The 23,090-nt window shown below is 42.9% G+C and overlaps 1 protein-coding gene across 8 annotated transcripts in view; it reads left to right on the top strand.

The window, feature by feature from the left end:
- LOC106610268 (endophilin-A1) overlaps positions 1 to 17,420 on the top strand; it is a 56,984-nt gene extending 39,564 nt beyond the window's left edge. The window contains exons 5-11 of one of the 8 annotated variants that reach the window (XM_082978459.1): positions 363 to 496; positions 8,423 to 8,581; positions 10,889 to 10,992; positions 11,471 to 11,583; positions 11,998 to 12,012; positions 12,243 to 12,254; positions 12,492 to 13,825. In XM_082978459.1, coding sequence (XP_082834585.1) covers positions 363 to 496; positions 8,423 to 8,581; positions 10,889 to 10,992; positions 11,471 to 11,583; positions 11,998 to 12,012; positions 12,243 to 12,254; positions 12,492 to 12,796 — 842 coding nt within the window. In that variant the 3' untranslated portion in view covers positions 12,797 to 13,825. Of the gene's footprint in view, positions 1 to 362; positions 497 to 8,422; positions 8,582 to 10,885; positions 10,993 to 11,470; positions 11,584 to 11,997; positions 13,826 to 14,253 lie in introns of those variants that run through there. The other 7 variants (XM_082978458.1, XM_082978461.1, XM_082978460.1 and 4 more) reach the window with 7 other exon arrangements.
- Positions 17,421 to 23,090: the final 5,670 nt, after the last annotated feature.

Below are 23,090 nucleotides of genomic sequence, written 5' to 3'. Positions count from 1 at the left end.
CTATTTGTAATGAGGCTGATTGCTAGCATTTTAAAAAAAAAATGTTTTTGTCATTTAGCAGATGCTCTTATCCAGAGCGACTTACAGTAGTGAATGCATACATTTCATTTAAAAAATTCCGTACTGGTCCCCCGTGGGAATCGAACCCACAACCCTGGCGTTGCAAACACCATGCTCTACCAACTGAGCCACACGGGACGCCTGCCCCAGATTTGTTTTTGCGGTCCTGCCGACTCATAAGACCAAACACATAATGGAGCGGGCTAGCTTAGCACTCATAACAACATTGATGTGCAAACTCCAACTTTTCTGAAGGAGATGGAGGAGTACATGTTGTTATATTATGCCCCTGTGTGTTCCAGGCCTGGCTCTGATCGATGCTGGGGAGTCCATGCGTGAGCTGGGCGAGGTGAAGGACGCTCTAGACATGGAGGTCAAGCAGAACTTCCTGGACCCGCTGCAGACCCTCCACGACAAAGACCTCAAGGAGATCGCGGTGAGACTGGATTTATTCATTTTATTTTATATTTTATGCAACATTGAGACCCAGACAGGGGGGGAAGTAAGGCCGTCCGGTAATACAACATGCCCAAAAACTATAGGCTGCTACACCACTAGTTAACATTACTGCATGTCAGCCACGAATTGACTGGAAACCGGGTGGTATACGCTCCATACTGCTTTGTGGTTTGAGGAGAACACTTACATTTTGTCAAGGCGGAGATGAGTGGCCGAGACCGAGGCGCGCGTGGACAACAGTGGATTAATCAATTCAGGCTACAAGCGTAGACCTAATGACAATAGCAGAATGTCATTACAATACACATAAGTGGTTTTGTAACAGATGTCTCTTTCAATTCATCAACTTGTGGGTGCACAGTGCACTGTTGGGGTTTGGATGCTGAAATAACTTCCTGAGTGGACGAATGTGCGTGGGTAGGCTACAGGAGCGCCTTGGTTAAGTGATTGTTTGACAATCAGATGGAAACATGACTGGTTGTGTTTATGCCACAATTAGAAGGCATATGCGGTGTATCCATAAGGCTACGGGAAGCTTTCCCTAAAGTACATTTGAAGTAGCTTCTTTAAAAAAAAAAATGTATTGTTTGAAATCGCATAGCCCACAGTCGAAGGGCCTGTAATTTGGGCAAATACCAAATAGATGATTGTTGAGTTGCGACTATCAGTGAGAAGAAGAGAGACCCAGCCAGACATATCGCAATATTTAAAAATCCAATTGCAGAAAAACTGTTTGGAAAGCAAATGGCTATTGCTGTAAAGAGATGACAATGAAAATACTCATCTGTCTTTTAGCTATCAAAATTCAGTACCACTTTTGTTTGTTTTTGGACAAACATTTCCTCCTTCAGGTTGTATTTGTGTCTCCCCTTCCCATAGGCCGATTAGATGGATCAGACAACAGACAACGTCATTTTTGTAGTATAGATAGATGTCTAGTACCGGTAAGAAATTAAATCTACTTTCACCCCTGGACCCAGGTCTCTTTTTTGAGTGAGTACTGCATAAAAAAAGCCCTACATACAAAATACAAGGATAACAAGAACAGTGCACTCGCATGACATCACAAGACAGACATAATAACAAAACTGCAAAACAGACAACACAATAACAACATGGCAAGCTAGACACAACCCGTAATAACAACATGGCAAGCTAGACACAACCCCATAATAACAACATGGCAAGCTAGACACAACCCGTAATAACAACATGGCAAGCTAGACACAACCCCATAATAACAACATGGCAAGCTAGACACAACCCCACAATAACAACATGGCAAGCTAGACACAACCCGTAATAACAACATGGCAAGCTAGACACAACCCCATAATAACAACATGGCAAGCTAGACACAACCCCACAATAACAACATGGCAAGCTAGACACAACCCGTAATAACAACATGGCAAGCTAGACACAACCCCATAATAACAACATGGCAAGCTAGACACAACCCGTAATAACAACATGGCAAGCTAGACACAACCCGTAATAACCACATGGCAAGCTAGACACAACCCCATAATAACAACATGGCAAGCTAGACACAACCCGTAATAACAACATGGCAAGCTAGACACAACCCCATAATAACAACATGGCAAGCTAGACACAACCCCATAATAACAACATGGCAAGCTAGACACAACCCCACAATAACAACATGGCAAGCTAGACACAACCCGTAATAACAACATGGCAAGCTAGACACAACCCCACAATAACAACATGGCAAGCTAGACACAACCCCACAATAACAGCACGGCGAGCTAGACACAACCCCACAATAACAACATGGCAAGCTAGACACAACCCCACAATAACAACATGGCAAGCTAGACACAACCCGTAATAACAACATGGCAAGCTAGACACAACCCCATAATAACAACATGGCAAGCTAGACACAACCCCACAATAACAGCACGGCGAGCTAGACACAACCCCACAATAACAACATGGCAAGCTAGACACAACCCCACAATAACAACATGGCAAGCTAGACACAACCCCGTAATAACAACATGGCAAGCTAGACACAACCCCATAATAACAACATGGCAAGCTAGACACAACCCCATAATAACAACATGGCAAGCTATACACAACCCGTAATAACAACATGGCAAGCTAGACACAACCCGTAATAACAACATGGCAAGCTATACACAACCCATAATAACAACATGGCAAGCTAGACACAACCCCATAATAACAACATGGCAAGCTAGACACAACCCCACAATAACAACATGGCAAGCTATACACAACCCGTAATAACAACATGGCAAGCTAGACACAACCCCACAATAACAACATGGCAAGCTAGACACAACCCCACAATAACAACATGGCAAGCTAGACACAACCCCATAATAACAACATGGCAAGCTATACACAACCCGTAATAACAACATGGCAAGCTAGACACAACCCCACAATAACAACATGGCAAGCTAGACACAACCCCATAATAACAACATGGCAAGCTAGACACAACCCGTAATAACAACATGGCAAGCTAGACACAACCCCACAATAACAACATGGCAAGCTATACACAACCCCACAATAACAACATGGCAAGCTAGACACAACCCCACAATAACAACATGGCAAGCTAGACACAACCCCACAATAACAACATGGCAAGCTATACACAACCCCACAATAACAACATGGCAAGCTAGACACAACCCCACAATAACAACATGGCAAGCTAGACACAACCCCACAATAACAACATGGCAAGCTATACACAACCCCACAATAACAACATGGCAAGCTATACACAACCCCATAATAACAACATGGCAAGCTATACACAACCCGTAATAACAACATGGCAAGCTATACACAACCCCACAATAACCACATGGCAAGCTAGACACAACCCCACAATAACAACATGGCAAGCTAGACACAACCCCACAATAACAACATGGCAAGCTAGACACAACCCGTAATAACAACATGGCAAGCTATACACAACCCCACAATAACAACATGGCAAGCTAGACACAACCCCACAATAACAACATGGCAAGCTAGACACAACCCCACAATAACAACATGGCAAGCTATACACAACCCCATAATAACAGCACGGCGAGCTAGACACAACCCGTAATAACAACATGGCGAGCTATACACAACCCGTAATAACAACATGGCGAGCTAGACACAACCCCATAATAACAACATGGCAAGCTATACACAACCCGTAATAACAACATGGCAAGCTAGACACAACCCCATAATAACAACATGGCAAGCTAGACACAACCCCACAATAACAACATGGCAAGCTAGACACAACCCCACAATAACAACATGGCAAGCTAGACACAACCCGTAATAACAACATGGCAAGCTAGACACAACCCCATAATAACAACATGGCAAGCTATACACAACCCGTAATAACAACATGGCAAGCTAGACACAACCCCACAATAACAACATGGCAAGCTAGACACAACCCGTAATAACAACATGGCAAGCTATACACAACCCGTAATAACAACACGGCAAGCTAGACACAACCCCATAATAACAGTACGGCGAGCTAGACACAACCCCACAATAACAACATGGCAAGCTAGACACAACCCCACAATAACAACATGGCAAGCTAGACACAACCCCACAATAACAACATGGCAAGCTAGACACAACCCCACAATAACAACATGGCAAGCTAGACACAACCCCACAATAACAACATGGCAAGCTAGACACAACCCCACAATAACAACATGGCAAGCTAGACACAACCCCACAATAACAACATGGCAAGCTAGACACAACCCCACAATAACAACATGGCAAGCTAGACACAACCCCACAATAACAACATGGCAAGCTAGACACAACCCCACAATAACAACATGGCAAGCTAGACACAACCCCACAATAACAACATGGCAAGCTAGACACAACCCCACAATAACAACATGGCAAGCTAGACACAACCCCACAATAACAACATGGCAAGCTAGACACAACCCACAATAACAACATGGCAAGCTAGACACAACCCCATAATAACAACATGGCAAGCTAGACACAACCCCATAATAACAGTACGGCGAGCTAGACACACCACCACAATAACAGTACGGCGAGCTAGACACACCACAATAACAGTACGGCGAGCTAGACACACCACCGTCATAACAGCACGGCGAGCTAGACACAACCCCACAATAACAACACGGCAAGCTAGACACAACCCCACAATAACAACACGGCAAGCTAGACACAACCCCATAATAACAGTACGGCGAGCTAGACACACCACCACAATAACAGTACGGCGAGCTAGACACACCACAATAACAGTACGGCGAGCTAGACACACCACCGTCATAACAGCACGGCGAGCTAGACACAACCCCATAATAACAACACGGCAAGCTAGACACAACCCCATAATAACAGTACGGCGAGCTAGACACACCACCACAATAACAGTACGGCGAGCTAGACACACCACAATAACAGTACGGCGAGCTAGACACACCACCGTCATAACAGCACGGCGAGCTATACACAACCCCATAATAACAGCACGGCGAGCTAGACACAACCCGTAATAACAACATGGCGAGCTATACACAACCCGTAATAACAACATGGCGAGCTAGACACAACCCCATAATAACAACATGGCGAGCTATACACAACCCGTAATAACAACATGGCAAGCTAGACACAACCCGTAATAACAACATGGCAAGCTAGACACAACCCCACAATAACAACATGGCAAGCTAGACACAACCCGTAATAACAACATGGCAAGCTAGACACAACCCCATAATAACAACATGGCAAGCTATACACAACCCGTAATAACAACATGGCAAGCTAGACACAACCCCACAATAACAACATGGCAAGCTAGACACAACCCCACAATAACAACATGGCAAGCTATACACAACCCCACAATAACAACATGGCAAGCTAGACACAACCCCACAATAACAACATGGCAAGCTATACACAACCCCACAATAACAACATGGCAAGCTAGACACAACCCCACAATAACAACATGGCAAGCTAGACACAACCCCACAATAACAACATGGCAAGCTAGACACAACCCCACAATAACAACACGGCAAGCTAGACACAACCCCATAATAACAGTACGGCGAGCTAGACACACCACCACAATAACAGTACGGCGAGCTAGACACACCACAATAACAGTACGGCGAGCTAGACACACCACCGTCATAACAGCACGGCGAGCTAGACACAACCCCATAATAACAACACGGCAAGCTAGACACAACCCCATAATAACAGTACGGCGAGCTAGACACACCACCACAATAACAGTACGGCGAGCTAGACACACCACAATAACAGTACGGCGAGCTAGACACACCACCGTCATAACAGCACGGCGAGCTAGACACACCACCGTCATAACAACATGGCAAGCTAGACACAACCCCATAATAACAACACGGCAAGCTAGACACAACCCCACAATAACAACATGGCAAGCTAGACACAACCCCACAATAACAGCACGGCGAGCTAGACACACCACCGTCATAACAACACGGCGAGCTAGACACAACCCCATAATAACAGCACGGCGAGCTAGACACAACCCCATAATAACAGCACGGCGAGCTAGACACACCACCGTCATAACAGCACGGCGAGCTAGACACACCACCGTCATAACAGCACGGCGAGCTAGACACACCACCGTCATAACAGCACGGCGAGCTAGACACACCACCGTCATAACAGCACGGCGAGCTAGACACAACCCCATAATAACAACACGGCGAGCTAGACACAACCCCATAATAACAGCACGGCGAGCTAGACACAACCCCATAATAACAACATGGCGAGCTAGACACAACCCGTAATAACAACATGGCAAGCTAGACACAACCCGTAATAACAACATGGCAAGCTAGACACAACCCGTAATAACAACATGGCAAGCTATACACAACCCCACAATAACCACATGGCAAGCTAGACACAACCCCACAATAACAACATGGCAAGCTAGACACAACCCCACAATAACAACATGGCAAGCTAGACACAACCCCACAATAACAACATGGCAAGCTATACACAACCCCACAATAACAGCACGGCGAGCTAGACACACCCCCACAATAACAACATGGCAAGCTATACACAACCCCACAATAACAACATGGCAAGCTATACACAACCCCACAATAACAGCACGGCGAGCTAGACACAACCCCATAATAACAACATGGCGAGCTATACACAACCCCACAATAACAACATGGCAAGCTAGACACAACCCGTAATAACAACATGGCAAGCTAGACACAACCCCACAATAACAACATGGCAAGCTATACACAACCCCATAATAACAACATGGCAAGCTATACACAACCCCACAATAACAACATGGCAAGCTAGACACAACCCCACAATAACAACATGGCAAGCTAGACACAACCCCACAATAACAACATGGCAAGCTAGACACAACCCCACAATAACAACATGGCAAGCTAGACACAACCCCACAATAACAACATGGCAAGCTAGACACAACCCCACAATAACAACATGGCAAGCTAGACACAACCCGTAATAACAACATGGCAAGCTAGACACAACCCCACAATAACAACATGGCAAGCTATACACAACCCCATAATAACAACATGGCAAGCTATACACAACCCCACAATAACAACATGGCAAGCTAGACACAACCCCACAATAACAACATGGCAAGCTATACACAACCCCACAATAACAACATGGCAAGCTAGACACAACCCCACAATAACAACATGGCAAGCTAGACACAACCCCACAATAACAACATGGCAAGCTAGACACAACCCCATAATAACAACATGGCAAGCTAGACACAACCCCATAATAACAACATGGCAAGCTAGACACAACCCCATAATAACAACATGGCAAGCTATACACAACCCCACAATAACAACATGGCAAGCTATACACAACCCCACAATAACAACATGGCAAGCTATACACAACCCCACAATAACAACATGGCAAGCTAGACACAACCCCATAATAACAACACGGCGAGCTAGACACACCACCGTCATAACAGCACGGCGAGCTAGACCGGTGTACCGTCAATTTTCTATGTCATTAATGAGACACATTGGAAGTCATTGCATACATTACAACATACAACTCAAATCCTAGTCACGTCGAAAGCAGACCAGGAAAATGTTCATAAAAAAAATGTAACGGTAATGCCAACATTGCATCTTTATATGCACATAAATAAGTGGAGTAACAATCACTTCATCTAGACATTGACATCAGTGGGATAACTCCTAATGCTCAGTCAATGTTTACTGCCCTGGAGGGAGAGGCAGCATGTTTACTCTACTCTCTCGTTGGAGTTGCCCAATGCAATTACATCCGTCTCCCTGCCAGACCACGGAATCAATACTCATCTGATAAAGTTTAGATGCTCGGAGAGCTTCATTTAGACTTTTCGTCCTAAGGGCAGAGGGAAAATCAACTCTGGCATACTAAAAGTTTATAATTAACTCTGAATAATCATATGCCTGAAGGTGTCTGATACGGGTAAGCATTGGTGAAGGCACCACCTTCAGATTATGTGGCCGGGAGCTCCGGTCATGTTGCTGGCATATGCCTGTCCAATCTGAGGTCAGGGGTTGTTTCAGGACACAGCCCTGAGCAGAACTGGGCCAAGCTGAGCTGGACCAGCACAGTACAGTTTGGGTTGGCATGCTAGTGTGAAAAGGATGAAGTTGTCTAACCATTTGGTTAACCATTTGATCCCTGTCTAACCTGTCACTCTTCCTTCCTTCCTTCCTTCCTTCCTTCCTTCCTCTCCTCGCAGCATCACCTGAAGAAACTGGAAGGCCGCCGTCTGGACTTCGACTACAAGAAGAAGCGTCAGGGCAAGGTGACGGACGACGAGATCAAACAGGCTCTGGAGAAGTTTGACGATACCAAGGAGATCGCTGAGCTCAGCATGTTCAACCTGTTGGAGAGTGATGTAAGGAATATGTTTCTACCGTTACTCCTACTTCGTGTGTGTGTGTGTGTGTGTGTGTGTGTGTGTGTGTGTGTGTGTGTGTGTGTGTGTGTGTGTGTGTGTGTGTGTGTGTGTGTGTGTGTGTGTGATGACCCACCATTGACACATGAGCACCATGTTTCTCCTCCTGTACTGTAGGTTCAGTGTGAAGTGGTGATCTAGTTAGTAAATGCAAGTACACTGTTTACCTGTGGGTCTAAGGACTAAATATCTATATTCCTAGTAGTAGTAAGCAGTAGTAGTTTGCAGTAGTAGGTAGTAAGCAGCAGTAGTAGTTGGCGTAGTAGCAGTAGTAGTAAGCAGGTGGTGGTAGATAGTAGTGGTAAGCAGCAGGTAGGAGTAGTAGTAAGCAGCAGGTAGGAGTAGTAGGTAGGAGTAGTAAGCAGCAGTAGTAGTTGGCGTAGCAGCAGAAGCAGTAGCAGCGGTAATAGTAGTAAGTAGCAGCGGTAATAGTAGTAAGTAGCAGCGGTAATAGTAGTCGCCATGTCTTTATATTGCGTCTTCTGTCCATCACTGATCAAATGTACACGTTTGACGTTCAATAGTTTAATTTTTTCTCAGCAAACTGTGTCTGTCTATTCTCTAGTCTCTGTCCTCTTCTCTCCCTCCCTGTCTCTAGTCCAAGTCACTTCCCCCTCTGGCCAGCTGCAACCACGGCAACGGAGGGGGTCGTGATTCAAAGCTCTTGTTCTACTTCTGTCAGTGGAAGACCATCACAGGCTGACTTTGACTCACTGTGTATTGTCTGCATGTAACGTTGTGTTGTATGGACTGGAGGTTCTCATCAAGGCAGTGTCAGGGAACCTAGAGCCTCAGATATCAGATTAACAGTACTTCTATAGATAAATAAATAATTGTAATAACAGTTGAGCTCTACATTCTATAATGGCTCCTCCACCCATCTATCGATCCATCCAGTCTTTCTTGACCTTGTGTTGTCATATCAAAGTATCTGTACGTTAGCCAGTTGTCACGAACCGGCTCGTAGCCCGTAACAAAAAGGGAGACAACATGGAGATCAAGGAATAGCAAAAATATGTTGATTAACTAAAGTAAACTAAACAAGTAAGAATGGTGTGTGTAGTCAGTAGTGTAAGTACCGTAATTTCCGGACTATTAAGCGCACCTGAATATAAGCCGCACCCACTGAATAATTTTTTTTATTTTTTATTTAGAACATAAATAAGCCGCACATGTCTATAAGCCGCAGGTGCCTACCGGTACATTGAAACAAATGAACTTTACGCAGGCTTTAACGAAACACAGCTTGTAACAAAAATAAATAGGCTTTACCGAAACACGGCTTGTAACAAAAATAAATAGGCTTTACCGAAACACGGCTTGTAACAAAAATAAATAGGCTTTACCGAAACACGGCTTGTAACAAAACAAAAAAAATGTGCAGTAAGCTTTAGTTGTCTTTTTGCACTGAGTCAATACCTCACGCTGCTGTTTCCAACGTCTTATCATCGACTCATTAAGACCAAGCTCCCGTGCAGCAGCTCTATTTCCTTTTCCAACAGCCAGATCAATCGCCTTCAACTTGAAAGCTGCATCATATGCATTTCTCCGTGTCTTTGCCATGATGAGGGTGACAAAATGACTACCGTAATCAGAATGATGGGAAGTTTGAGAGCGCTCGATTTAATCTAAACAGTAAACAAAAAAGTTGTTTGACCTTAACCCGTTCGGCAATTTCATTGGTCTAATGAAAGCTTCATGTCGCCAAAAAACTGAGCACGTCACAGAATGTGTTTTTTTGGAGAGAAAAAAATTGAAAGCGGGAAAAATCCATATATTAGCCGCGTCATTGTTTAAGCCGCGAGGTTCACAGCCTGGGAAAAAGTTGCGGCTTATAGTCCGGAATATACGGTAAGTGGTTGCGTGTATACATGTGATAATGAGGGGTGTTGAAAGGTGCCAAAGCAAACAAACAAAACAGCCACATAAATGCCACAACCAACAGTGTGTCTGCATGGAGAGAGTCCCCCCAATGAATGGGGGAAAGGTGTATTTATCCCCAGGACACACCGGAGCCCACCGACATCCTAGTAAGGAAAACAAGAGCAAAGAGAGAGAATTCGGCAGACCGAGTGGGAGGGTCGTCACACAGTAAGGCGGATGTGTTCTGTGTTGACCTTGCAGTATCATACTGTAATTTCTGTATGTTAGCCAGACCAGTGAGTCCGGATGTATACTGTGGGACTTGGGCCACGCCGCCCATATGTAACAGTCGTCCCGTTGGGCCTTTTGTGTTTGCGTCAGCAGATTGAACAGGTGAGCCAGCTAGCCGCACTAGTCCAAGCCCAGGTGGAGTACCATCGGCAGTGTGCTGAGATCCTCACCCAGCTGCAGTCCAAGATGGAGGACCGGTCAGTATTTATAATAATATATATATCATTATATATCATTATAATCTGTGTGTCTGTCTCCATGACCGGTCAGTACCGGCTGGAGGTACGGAGTATTTTTGCGAAATTACTGAAATTTACCTGAAGTTCACAGGTTTATTATTTTGAAATCCTGGTTGGAGAAAAACCTGGGAATGTTGGGAATGTTTCTGGAATTTTCACAACCCTAGTAGAGTACGGGGGCAATACTATACCATGCCAATCGTCTTCGGATCAAGAATTGATACCGCCTGATTATTCCTTTCCTGAATTCTCTGAATTCGCCAGAAGTGAGATGGAATTGATCCTAATAACCCTTGACCCCAACCCTTAGGTATGCCGCAGAAATAGAATGACTAGATTCTATTAATTCTTTGAACGAGTGATGCGGGGGGATGGGAGATTGGGATCAGTACCCTCTTCACTATATGGGCTTGTTTCTGCAATGTATTATCCATAGGATAAGGGATTCCTCCAACAAGCCCAAGAAAGAGTTCATACCTAAGCCGCGTCAGTCCTTGGACCTCTCTAGTGAAAACCACAATGGAGCCATCCAAGGATCAAGGTCCCCAGGTGAGATTCTCCACTCCTACCATGAAACCAGACATCTCTCTCTACATCACTAGGTGTTATGAAGTGTAATGTTATGTAGTATTTTAAATTGTATGTAACTGTCTTATGTTGCTGGACCTCAGGAAGAGTAGCTGCTGCACCCCAGGAATAGTAGCTGCTGCCTTGGCAGGAACTAATGGGGGATCTAATGGGGGATCCATAATAAATACAAATACAACTCATCCCTCTCTCTCTCCATCACTATCAATGTCTCTCTCTTCTCTCTCTTTTCCTTATGTCTATTTCTGTCTCTCTGTCTGTGTCTTCCCATCGTCTATCTATCTCCCCATCTCTACATTCATCCACTTATCAGGCAAATGAAAATATATACCTGTCTACTCTTTCTTCTCTTTTCCTTTCTGTTATTCCATCCAGCAACAAGGTCTCCAGGTGAGATAAGTCATCTGTCTGTTCATCTATCTGGCTGGCTGGCTGGCTAATCATCTTATCTTCATATCTCTTCATTTCTCAATCTCGTCATCTCTCCATAGTTTCATTTCTCCAATGCTCCATCTCTCCATCCATCCACTTCCCAAATGCTATAAAGCACAAATGCATTTGTTCTACCTGTGTGGCTTGCTTCTTCCTCCTTTGCATTTTAATTTCTCTCCTCTTTGCAGCAAGGTCTCCAGGTAAACCAAGAGTGAACCCTGGAGAGATACCATAATATCACTCTATTTCTATCACGGTCTTTCTGTCTGTCCGTACATCTGTTTCCGTCCATCTGTTTGGTGATTGTCCAAGCCATCTCTTCATTGCCATAATCCACCCATCCATCCATTTATCCAACTATGTCAATTGCAGTTAAACATAAATACCTCTTCTCTTTCTCCCACATTTGCTCTCTCTCTCTTTCTTCCTCTTTGCAGCAAGGTCTCCAGGTGAGCCTAGAGTGAATTCTGGAGAGATACGACAGAATATCTCTACTTTATCACTCTGTCTGTGTGTCCATATGAACGGTCTGTCTCTCGCTCCTTCTTGGACTGTCTTTCTGGCTCCAGTCTGTTTCCTGATTTCTCTCCTGTCTCTCTCTCTGTTTGTATTCCAAGTTTTTGTTGTCAGTATTCCGGTCTTTCTTTCTGTCTGCCTTTCTGTCTGTGCGTTTGTCTTTTCGATATGTTTATCAATCAATCGGCAACACAAACCAACATTTTTACGTCGTTCTCTCCTCTAATTGGCCTTGTCTCCCTTTGTCTCTGTCTTTTTGTCTGTTAGTGTTGCACGATGTACCGAAACTTCAATACTTTATCCATACTAGAACATGAGAAACGGTTCGATACAAGCATTTGTTACTTTCGGTACTTTTGTCAAATGTCTCTCAAGGATCAAGCACGTCTATCAGCGCAGCCGACCCCTTATTCTAGCGCGCACCGTGCCTGCTCCACCTACTCACTGCTAGCCTGCACTGGGAGTTTTCAGTTAATTGTTCGCCGGTAGGGCGTCCTGCCAGCTCCCTATGGTGAATGAGATGTGAACGAGAGGCTTGTAGAATCATGACTCTTACGAGTTTTCAGTTCATTGTTCGACAGTAGGTGGACTTGAGTGCTCAAATGAACTAGATGAGTCGAAAGATTCAACATTTTTGACTGAACAAGTCGAAAAGATCAGAGTCAGTAAAATGAACTGAACTAACGGACTGTGCTCCGATAGGCCACCCGCCTCTTTTGCCTCGTGAACGACATCATTACTGGTTAAAGAGCATTCGCCTGTATTGTGAATAGAAATAGGCTACATCTTGATTTACCCAGTTTATCAATAGAGATTTACCATTCAAATAAATTATATTCATTATGTTATGTATATAGTTGATAAAAAACGAAGTAAAATTGATTGTATAATTGATTCATTAATGGATACATGGCTGTCTCTGAAAAATGTTGACTTTAAAAAGTCTGAATGTAATGACATTGAACTCAAGATGCCCAACAATTGAGCAGTAGCTGAGTTTATCTGTATGGATCAAGTGTCATTCTGTGGCTTTGGCTAATATGCCTTCTTTTTTTGCCATGGTATCATTTTGATATCGAGTATTGTGATGGTATTGAGTTTTCGTGATACAGTACTAAACCTGGTATCGATGTCAAAATTCTGGTATCGTGACAACACTACTATATGTTCAATATGTCTATCAATCGATCACCTGAATACACATTCATTTTTATGTATTTCTCTCTTCTTTGCCTTGTCTCCCCCTCCCTCTCTTTCTTCCTCCTCCGTCTGCTCTCCATCCCCCCTTTCAGCAAGGTCTCCAGGTAAGCGCTTTACTCCAGAGATAATCTTTATTTTACTATAGGAATAACCCTAACTTCTATTTGGTCGAATTTTCACCTAGTTGAATTAACTTAATTTTCGCTCAGACTCCAATTGACATCGATGGATAAGTGAAGATTTGACCTTGTGAAGGTTAGGATTCACCCCCATCTTTCTGTCTATACCATACACCTCTCCAGCCATACACTATAACTCTGCTTTCTCTTCTCTCCATCTATCCCTTTCCATCGGTCCACTGCTCAATCTCTCTTTCTCTCTTTCTTTCATTCACACTCTCCCCATCCCCCCCCCTCTTTCTTTCTCTTTCTCTCACCATCTCTCCATCCATCGCTCTCTCTCACTCACTCTCTCTCATTCCAGCTCCCCTAGACCAGCCATCCTGCAGGGCGCTGTATGACTTCGACCCCGAGAACGAGGGCGAGCTGGGCTTCAAGGAGGGGGACATCATCACTCTCACCAACAAGATCGACGACAACTGGTACGAGGGCATGATCCACGGCAGCTCTGGATTCTTCCCCGTCAACTACGTGGATATCCTGGTGCCCCTGCCCTAAAGTCGTTGCCACGGCAACGGCGAATCAGCAGCAGCAGTTTTCCCAGGCGACAAATCCTAATCCCTGCATCCCCAGCTCCCACCACCCCCAAACATTCCCGGAAACCCACCCTTTCACTCCGCTAAAAAGGAGATCTAACTACAATGAAGATATGACGACGAAATCGGCTGTGGCGAGATCAACAACAGCATGGTGTCACGCCAACGAGTGCTAACGAAACAGACTTTTGAAAAAAAAAATGAAAAATAAGCAATGATGCCGTTATGAATGCCACCGTGGACATTTACCATCAAACCAATAAAATGCTATGGTTGTTTTTTCTTTTGTTTCTAAAAAGTGTTTCTCGGTTTTGTCCTCAAGTTTTTTCTCCTTCAGGAGCTTCTACAGTTCCTCAATCCTTGTCTTTCCTGGCTTCATCTAGGTTTACATTGGCTGTGTGTCTTTCAAAATGGCCGTTACTATCCTTCTCTGTACTTTGTGGAAATTTATAGACTAGCATAATTTCCTCATCGTCACATATTGTAGGCTACTATTTCTGGGCGGTTATCTGGTCCGTTAGATCACGTTTAGGTCACGTTTCACACTTTGTTAGACACTGTAGGTCAGGCATGTTTTAGTGTTTTATCTTATCAGATTTACTTCTTCTAAGTACGTTCAAGCTAAATATATGTTATTACCGTTTGAAAAGGGTAGCCTTCTGTTTGCATGCATGGATTGTTTCCTAGAGAGACCGTGTCCATTTCATGCTAAACAACAGATTTATGTTTATGACGGATCCCTTCACGTTTGTCTCGTAATGGTTGCGGGTTTGGTCAAAGAGGTGGTTGCTGTATAACTTAACCCTCTCAATCACTGCGCTAAGGAGGGGATATCTTTTGATGTGTCTTTTCATACAGACCTAAACTGAGAGTGAGGTATGTAAGGATTCAGTGTGATTTAATCAAGACACCATAGTTAGACCAAACTGGCCACCTATGCAGGAGGGTAGGCCTACAGCAGGGCTGAGTGGTGTCAATGGCAGATCTACTCGCTTTTCTATCCGAGGGTGTAGTTTGTTTGCGATCTACATTGTTTCGTTGGCATTCTATATCACACAAGTCCTCTGTGTGATTTAGGTATGTCTCATTATTACGTCTAGTGTATTTGAGCCAATGGTTATAAATTGGCGATGAATATTTACGGAAACAAAAGACTAAATTGTGCAGTTCAATTGTTTTCTAAGTGGCGTATAAGCAAAAACTGGAACGGTTTCCATAATATGAAATAATGTTTAAAAAATCTTCTCAATGTGTATTTTACCAATGACGTGGAAATATTTGTGAAAAAAATGGTTGCTGTATTGTGCTATTTAATATAGGAGTTTACCGCTTATCGGACTTAGCCTTATTTCCTTCAACCGTTGGCGAAGTTGTTTTCACTGTATCAGAATGTCCTTTAGTCAGACAAATAACGCTGTATTGAAGACTATAAGTCATGGAATCCGATAGGACTAGCTTTAGCTGACAATGCCCACAGACAAATACTGTATTACGAAGACAATGCAATACACAAGCAATGCTGTCTCAATCAGAAAAGGGAACATTTTATAAAAAGTGAACACGGTGGCATATTTAATTCAATTATACTAACATCAATAACCAGATGCAAATTCCCCTAACCCTTTGTATCTTACACTTTGTCTAAATGTTGTCAGGCAATCTAGGCAACTTCTCTCTGTCAGGAGTCTAGGTCTGAAATAACCCATTCATACTGTATGTGTTGCTCTTACTGGTCCATACTGTATGGCTGTTTACTGAAGGGTCATGGGATCCTTAGTCCCTATCCCTTGTTGATTGTCCTTCCCTTGTCATATCCCAGGAATGAATGGCCGCACATGTAACAATACACAATATAAGGTACCAAAGCAACATAGACTGTTGTATATAATAATAATCATCATCATTTGGTGGGCACAACTGTGTATTAATATGCATGTGTGAGTTGGAAATGTGTTTTTTTGCATATCCCACTCTCCCTGAAACACCCTGGGAGAGTGGGGTCACGGCCAGAGTCTACTAAAGCAATTGGATACTACTGTACACTCCAAACTCTGGCCTCTGGATTTGTCTAGGTTTTCTCCAGCATTTTGAGGACTTCATTCTCAGTGGTTTTCCCTTCTGCGAATCCAATGTGAAACTGTATGTGTGTAACAGACAGGGCAATAAGTGTTTCACCCGTTTATCATTGTTGTGTGACTGTGGGTGTGGTTTGGCTGGGCCGAGGTTGGTATGTGTTTTGTGAAGGGAGAAGGGGTTGTATGCGCCACAGGTGCTTTGGTCTACTGTGGTTTGTATCTATGAAGTGTACATTTCTATTTTTTCTGTCAGTATTTTTCCTTCATTGAAATCCTCCTGGATGTTTATTTGATAAAGGACCGATACAGTATAGCGCAATGATACTATTGTTGAAGCTGAACCAACCGAAAACCCATCTATAGCGTTATTTTTTTTAAGGGGAAGCACAATTTGAAACGGTCTCGTTTGTTGGCAGAATAAGCCGATTCAGCTTGGAACTGGCTGTGCGTTCAAGTCTTTTTAAAGGATATATATTTCCTTCATTTTCTTTTCTCTATCTTTTTTTAAACAATTATCGTGTGTATCTTTGCCCTCAATGAGGACTGTACAGCTTTTCAGTGATTTGTTTTCACCGTGCGTGTGTGTGTGTGTAGTAGCGCATCTACGGTATCGTATTTTATTTTTGTAACCGTGATAAAGTATATATATATATATATATATATATATATATATATACACAGTAATTGTATAGAACAATTGTGATGGGAGGGATTATTTGTGCTGCACACAATTGTCGTTTTTGGATTCTTTGTTTGTTTTGGTTTCATCCCTTGCATCGGATTACAAGACAATATGCTTGATGTTAAAAATGACAAAAATATCTCAATGTAATTTATTCAAATAAACAAGGTTAGAGTTGTTTGTTGTTGTCTCTCTGTTGAGCAGTTGGTCTGGAAGGAACGTCTCTTTCTATAGAAGCTCTGAAGGATATTCCCCTCCAATGCGTTTTTAGAAGGCGGCAAGGAGAGAGGATCAATGTAAGAAACAACCTCCACTCGTAACGTCGGTAGCCCTGCCCCCTGGTGGTGCGGTGATGGTCAGTCCTGAGGAAAGCGCCATGAAGAGGATATAACTGTGGCCAAGGCCTCACACATACTTTAACAGCTGATTACCACTAGATGGTGCAGACAACCATCAAAATGATGCACACATTTCACTTATGGCGTTATTGTGCGTAAAAAGTGGGTGGCGACTTGGAGTAAAGCTGTTACAGTACAGGCAGGGATGGGCAAAAAAATACAAAATACAATTACAAAATACCATAAAGATCAATGTATCAACATAAACTACAAAATACTTGTATTTTGAAATCTATTTAATTAAAATACATGTATTTTAAAATACAGAAATATATTTGCAAGTAGCTGGCCCGAACAGCATCAACATTCTCAGTAACGGTTACAGAAACGTTTTACTTACTATGACTGTGATGTTTATCTACCTTAATGCACTGACTGTAAGTCACTCTGGATAAGAGTGTATGCTAAATGACCAACAAAGCACACTGGGTATTATTATTGGCCTTGTTTTAGAGTCATGTCTAGAAGGGATACAGATTAACCTAATTCTCCCAACCTGCAAGTTAATTATCCTAACCTGTTGCATAAAGTTTCCCAAACCTGCTACGAATTAGTCCATTTTGACAAAAGTTGTATCATGTCTAGACAACCTTGTTTTGGGGCCGTAGCCATTATAATACTGATATGTCCATTTTTCCATAGACATTTATATTTAGTTAATTTAGCAGACGCTCTTCTCACACCATAGTGCCCCCAGACTTGTGATATCAATGCATGGCGAAAGGGGGCCATAAAATGGTATAGAAAAGTATTTTGTTACAAAATATATTGAAGTTCACACCAGTATAATACAAATTACTAAATACACAGAATTAAGGAGGTGTGGTTCCCTTGCGCGCGCTGAATACATTTAATTAAACCGCTGAAAAGCCTCCCACTTGCTGGACAACATATTTTCTATTGGTGCTTTCATTCAATAGGGTTTTCAGTACATTTATCTTAAGCAATCCTTAAGCAATACGGTGTACCTTTAATTTGAATTTTGTTGACAGACTCACTAGAATACATTGAGAGGACGGGTTCAGAATATATGGATCAATAAAAGAAAGCCATATAAATATATATGTTGCTTCAGCACCAACTGGTAGATTTAAAAATACTCAGATCTTGTAGATTATTTAGGCACATTTTGTGGTTTGGAATGGACCTATTAATCATAAAAAGTAACGTTTTGGAGAGACTTTACGCACTAAATATATTGATAAATCAAAATTAGAGTGGTTTGATTCATCCTGAAAGTTATCATATTCAAGCTCAAACCATTAAATATTGGAAGGTGGAAAGTGTACAATCAGGTTTGAACAATAAATCTATAAATCTATTGGTACTCTATTGGTACTCTATGACAACAGTCCAGTCGTCGTGAACCGTGCGCCAGATTCCAGGTTAAACCTGCTACGTGTGGTCTGAGTTCCATAATGATTCAAATAGGCTACATGTCTCAAATTATCGCACAATGTTATCCTAATATGATCCACTAATGCTAACGACCCTCAGGAACAACTACAGGGGCTTGAGGAAAGAAAGGTAAACGGAATGGAATGATGCAAAATGTAGGCTACAAATTGAAGAAAACTAACACTAAAATGACAGTTATAAATATACGTGGGTATTACTGATGGTGGCTCCCGATAGTGGCTAATATTTAACATGATACAAATTGTAAAATAAAACGGGGGAAGATCCCGGGCATATCATTTAAACATTCTAAAGCACATATATCAACTCAACAGGTTCAGCCCTACAGAAACCTTTACTTTGGGTCTCCAAATTTGATCCACGCAAATTTTGAACGCAAGCAATGAAAAATCGGAAAAACAGCAGAGCTATTCATAGCCTACTTCACGGTGGAAAAGGTGCCGCAATACATGTCATGTTGATATGATTTTCAGTTTGCTTCCATACGACTGGTTTCACATTAGTCTTCAGGGATCATAAGGAAAAAATCTCTAAAACAATTGCTATGTGTATTTACAATCCCCTTTTCCAAATGGATTTCTAATTTACTCATTTACATAAGGAAAAAGAAAGTAGATGCTTTTTCCATTTGGAACCGGCAGGTTCGCCTGACTTTATTCATGGTTTCCTCACATCTAAAGGCAGTGGAATTAAGGCCTAGATTAAATCAGATCAAGCATTGACTGACGATAGCAGAAACCCGCATAGTTCAAGGTCAGAATAGGCATAGAGAAAAAACTGCATAAAAAGGGAATTACATTCCATTTACCGCTTAAATCAGGTTCAAAACCTCTCTTTTCTAACTTTGAACAAACAATCAATCAAATGTATTTATAAAGCCCTTTTTACATCAGCCGATGTCACAAAGTGCTGTACCGAAGCCCAGCCTAAAACCCCAAACAGCAAGCAATGCAGATGTTGAAGCATGGTGGCTATGAAAAACATCGTTGAAAGATCAGAACCTAGGAAGAAACCTAGAGAGGAACCAGGATCTGAGTCCAGGCTCTTGCTAATTCTCTTCTGTCTGTGCAGGGTGGAGATTATAACAGAACATGGCCAAGATGTTCAAACGTTCATAGATGACCAGCAGGATCAGATAATAATAATCACAGTGGTTCCTCTCTAGGTTTCTTCCTAGGTTTTGGCCTTTCTAGGGAGTTTTTCCTAGCCACCGTGCTTCTTCACCTGCATTGCTTGCCGTTTGGGGTTTTAGGCTGGGTTTCTGTACAGCACTTTGAGATATCAGCTGATGTAAGAAGGGCTATATAAATTAATTTGATTTGATTTGGTTGTAGAGGGTGCAACAGGTCAGCACCTCAGGAGTAAATGTCAGTTAGCTTTTCATAGCTGATCATTCAGAGTTAGAGACAGCAGGTTCGGTAGAGAGAGAGAGTCCAAAACAGCAGGTCCGGGACAAGGTAGCACGTCCAGTGAACAGGTCAGGGTTCCATAGCCGCAGGCAGAACAGTTGGAACTGGAGCAGCAGCATGACCAGGTGGACTGGGGACAGCAAGGAGTCATCAGGACAGGTAGTCCTGAGCCATGGTCCGAGGGCTCAGGTCCTCCGAGAAAAGAGAGCGAGAGAACTTGAGAGACAAAGAGAGAGTGAGATAAGAGAGAGAGAGAATTAGAGGGAAGCATACTTAAATTCATTTGTTGCTTCGCAACAGATTTTTCTCAAATGTTTGAGAGGAATGGGAGATTTGATATGGGCCAATAGTTAAAAACAAATTCTGGGGCAAGGTTTAGCTTTTTCAAGAGAGGCTTTATTACTGCCACTTTTAGTGAGTTTGGTACACATCCGGTGGATAGGGAGCCATTTATTATGTTCAACATAGGAGGGCCAAGCACAGGAAGCAGCTCTTTCAGTAGTTTAGTTGGAATAGGGTCCAGTATGCAGTTTGGTTTAGAGGCCATGACTATTTTCATCAATGTGTCAAGAAATATAGTATTAAAAAACTTGAGTGTCTCCCTTGATCCTAGGTCCTGGCAGTGCTGTGCAGACTCAGGACAACTGAGCTTTGGAGAAATACACAGATTTAAAGAGGAGTCTGTCATTTGCTTTCTAATGATCATGATCTTTTCGTCAAAGAAATTAATGAATTTATAACTGCTGAAGTGAAAGCCATCCTCTCTTGGGGAATGATGCTTTTTAGTTAGCTTTGCGACAGTATCAAAAATACATTTTGGATTGTCTTTATTCTCCTCAATTAAGTTGGAAAAATAGGATGATCGAGCAGCAGTGAGCGCTCTTCGATACTGCACGGTACTGTCTTTCCAAGCTAATCGGAAGACTTCCAGTTTGGTGTAACGTCATTTCCGTTCTAATTTTCTGGAAGCTTGCTTCAGGGCTCGGGTATTTTCTGTAAACCAGGAAGCTAGCTTCTTATGACAAATGTTTTTTGTTTTTAGGGGTGCGACTTCATCTAGGGCATTACGCAGGAATTAACTTCCTCAGTTAGGTGGTTAACCGATTGTTGTTCTCTGACGTTCTTGGGTAGGTGGAGGGAGTCTGGAAGGGCATCTAGGAATCTTTGGGTTGTCTGAGAATTTATAGCAGGGCTTTTGATGATTCTTGGTTGGGGTCTGAGCAGATTATTTGTTGCAATTGCAAACTTAATAAAATGGTGGTCCGATAGTTCAGGATTATGAGGAAAAACATTAAGATCCACAATATTTATTCCACGGGACAAAACTAGGTCCAGAGTATGACTGTGGCAGTGAGTAGGTCCGGAGACATGTTGGACAAAACCCACTGTCACGCCCTGACCTTAGAGAGCCGTTTTATTTCTCTATTTGGTTAGGTCAGGGTGTGATGTGGGGTGGGCATTCTATGTTGTCTGTTTCTTTGTTTTTGGCCGAGTATGGTTCCTAATCAGAGGTAGCTGTCTATCGTTGTCTCTGATTGGGAATCATACTTAGGCAGCCTTTTCCCACCTGTGATTGTGGGATCTTGTTTTTGTGTAGCTGCCTGTGAGCAGCCCAGAATGTCATGTTTCTCCTGTTTTGTTGTTTGGTGAGTTTCATCTTCATTAAAAGATGTGGAATTCCATGCACGCTGCGCCTTGGTTTATTTATGATCGGGAGTTTGAAGATAGTGAACGTGACAACCACTGAGTCGGTGATGGCTCCAAAAGCCTTTTGGAGTGGGTCTGTGGACTTTTCCATGTGAATATTAAAGTCACCAAAAACTTGAATATTATCTGCCATGACTACAAGGTTCGATAGGAATTCAGGGAACTCAGTGAGGAACGCTGTATACGGCCCAGGAGGCCTGTAAACAGTAGCTATAAAAAGTGATTGAGTAGGCTGAATAGATTTCATGACTAGAAGCTCAAAAGATGAAAACGCAGGTTTTTTTTTTTTGTAAATTGAAATTTGGTATCGTAAGTGTTAGCAACACCTCCGCCTTTGTGTGATGCACGGGGGATATGGTCACTAGTGTAACCAGGAGGAGAGGCCTCATTTATCACAGAAAATGCATCAGGCTTAAGCCATGTTTCAGTCAGGCCAATCACATCAAGATTATGATCAGTGGTTCATTGACTATAACTGCCTTGGAAGTGAAGTATCTAACATTAAGTAGCCCTATTTTGAGATGAGAGGTATCACAATCTCTTTCAATAATGAGAGGAATGGAGGAGGTCTTTATTCCAGTGAGATTGCTAAGGCGAACACCGGCAAGTTTAGTTTTGCCCAACCTAGATGGAGGCACAGACACGGTCTCAATGGGGATAGCTGAGCTGACTACACTGACTGTACTACACTGACTGTGCTAGTGGCAGACTCCACTAAACTGGCAGGCTGGCTAACAGCCTGCTGACTGGCCTGCGCCCTATCTCATTGTGGAGTTAGAGCCCTGCCAGTCTATGTTCATAGATAAGATGAGAGCACCCCTCCAGCTAGGATGGAGTCCGTCACTCCACAGCAGGCCAGGCTTGGTCCTGTTTGTGGGTGAGTCCCAGAAAGAGGGCTAATTATCTACAATTGAG

This window comes from Salmo salar, chromosome 08 (genome assembly GCF_965601325.2).
Source record: "Salmo salar chromosome 08, fSalSal1, whole genome shotgun sequence".
In the NCBI taxonomy this organism is placed as follows: domain Eukaryota; kingdom Metazoa; phylum Chordata; class Actinopteri; order Salmoniformes; family Salmonidae; genus Salmo; species Salmo salar.
The sequence above is the reverse complement of the archived record's forward strand: the minus strand, read 5'-3'. Positions and strand labels throughout refer to the sequence as shown.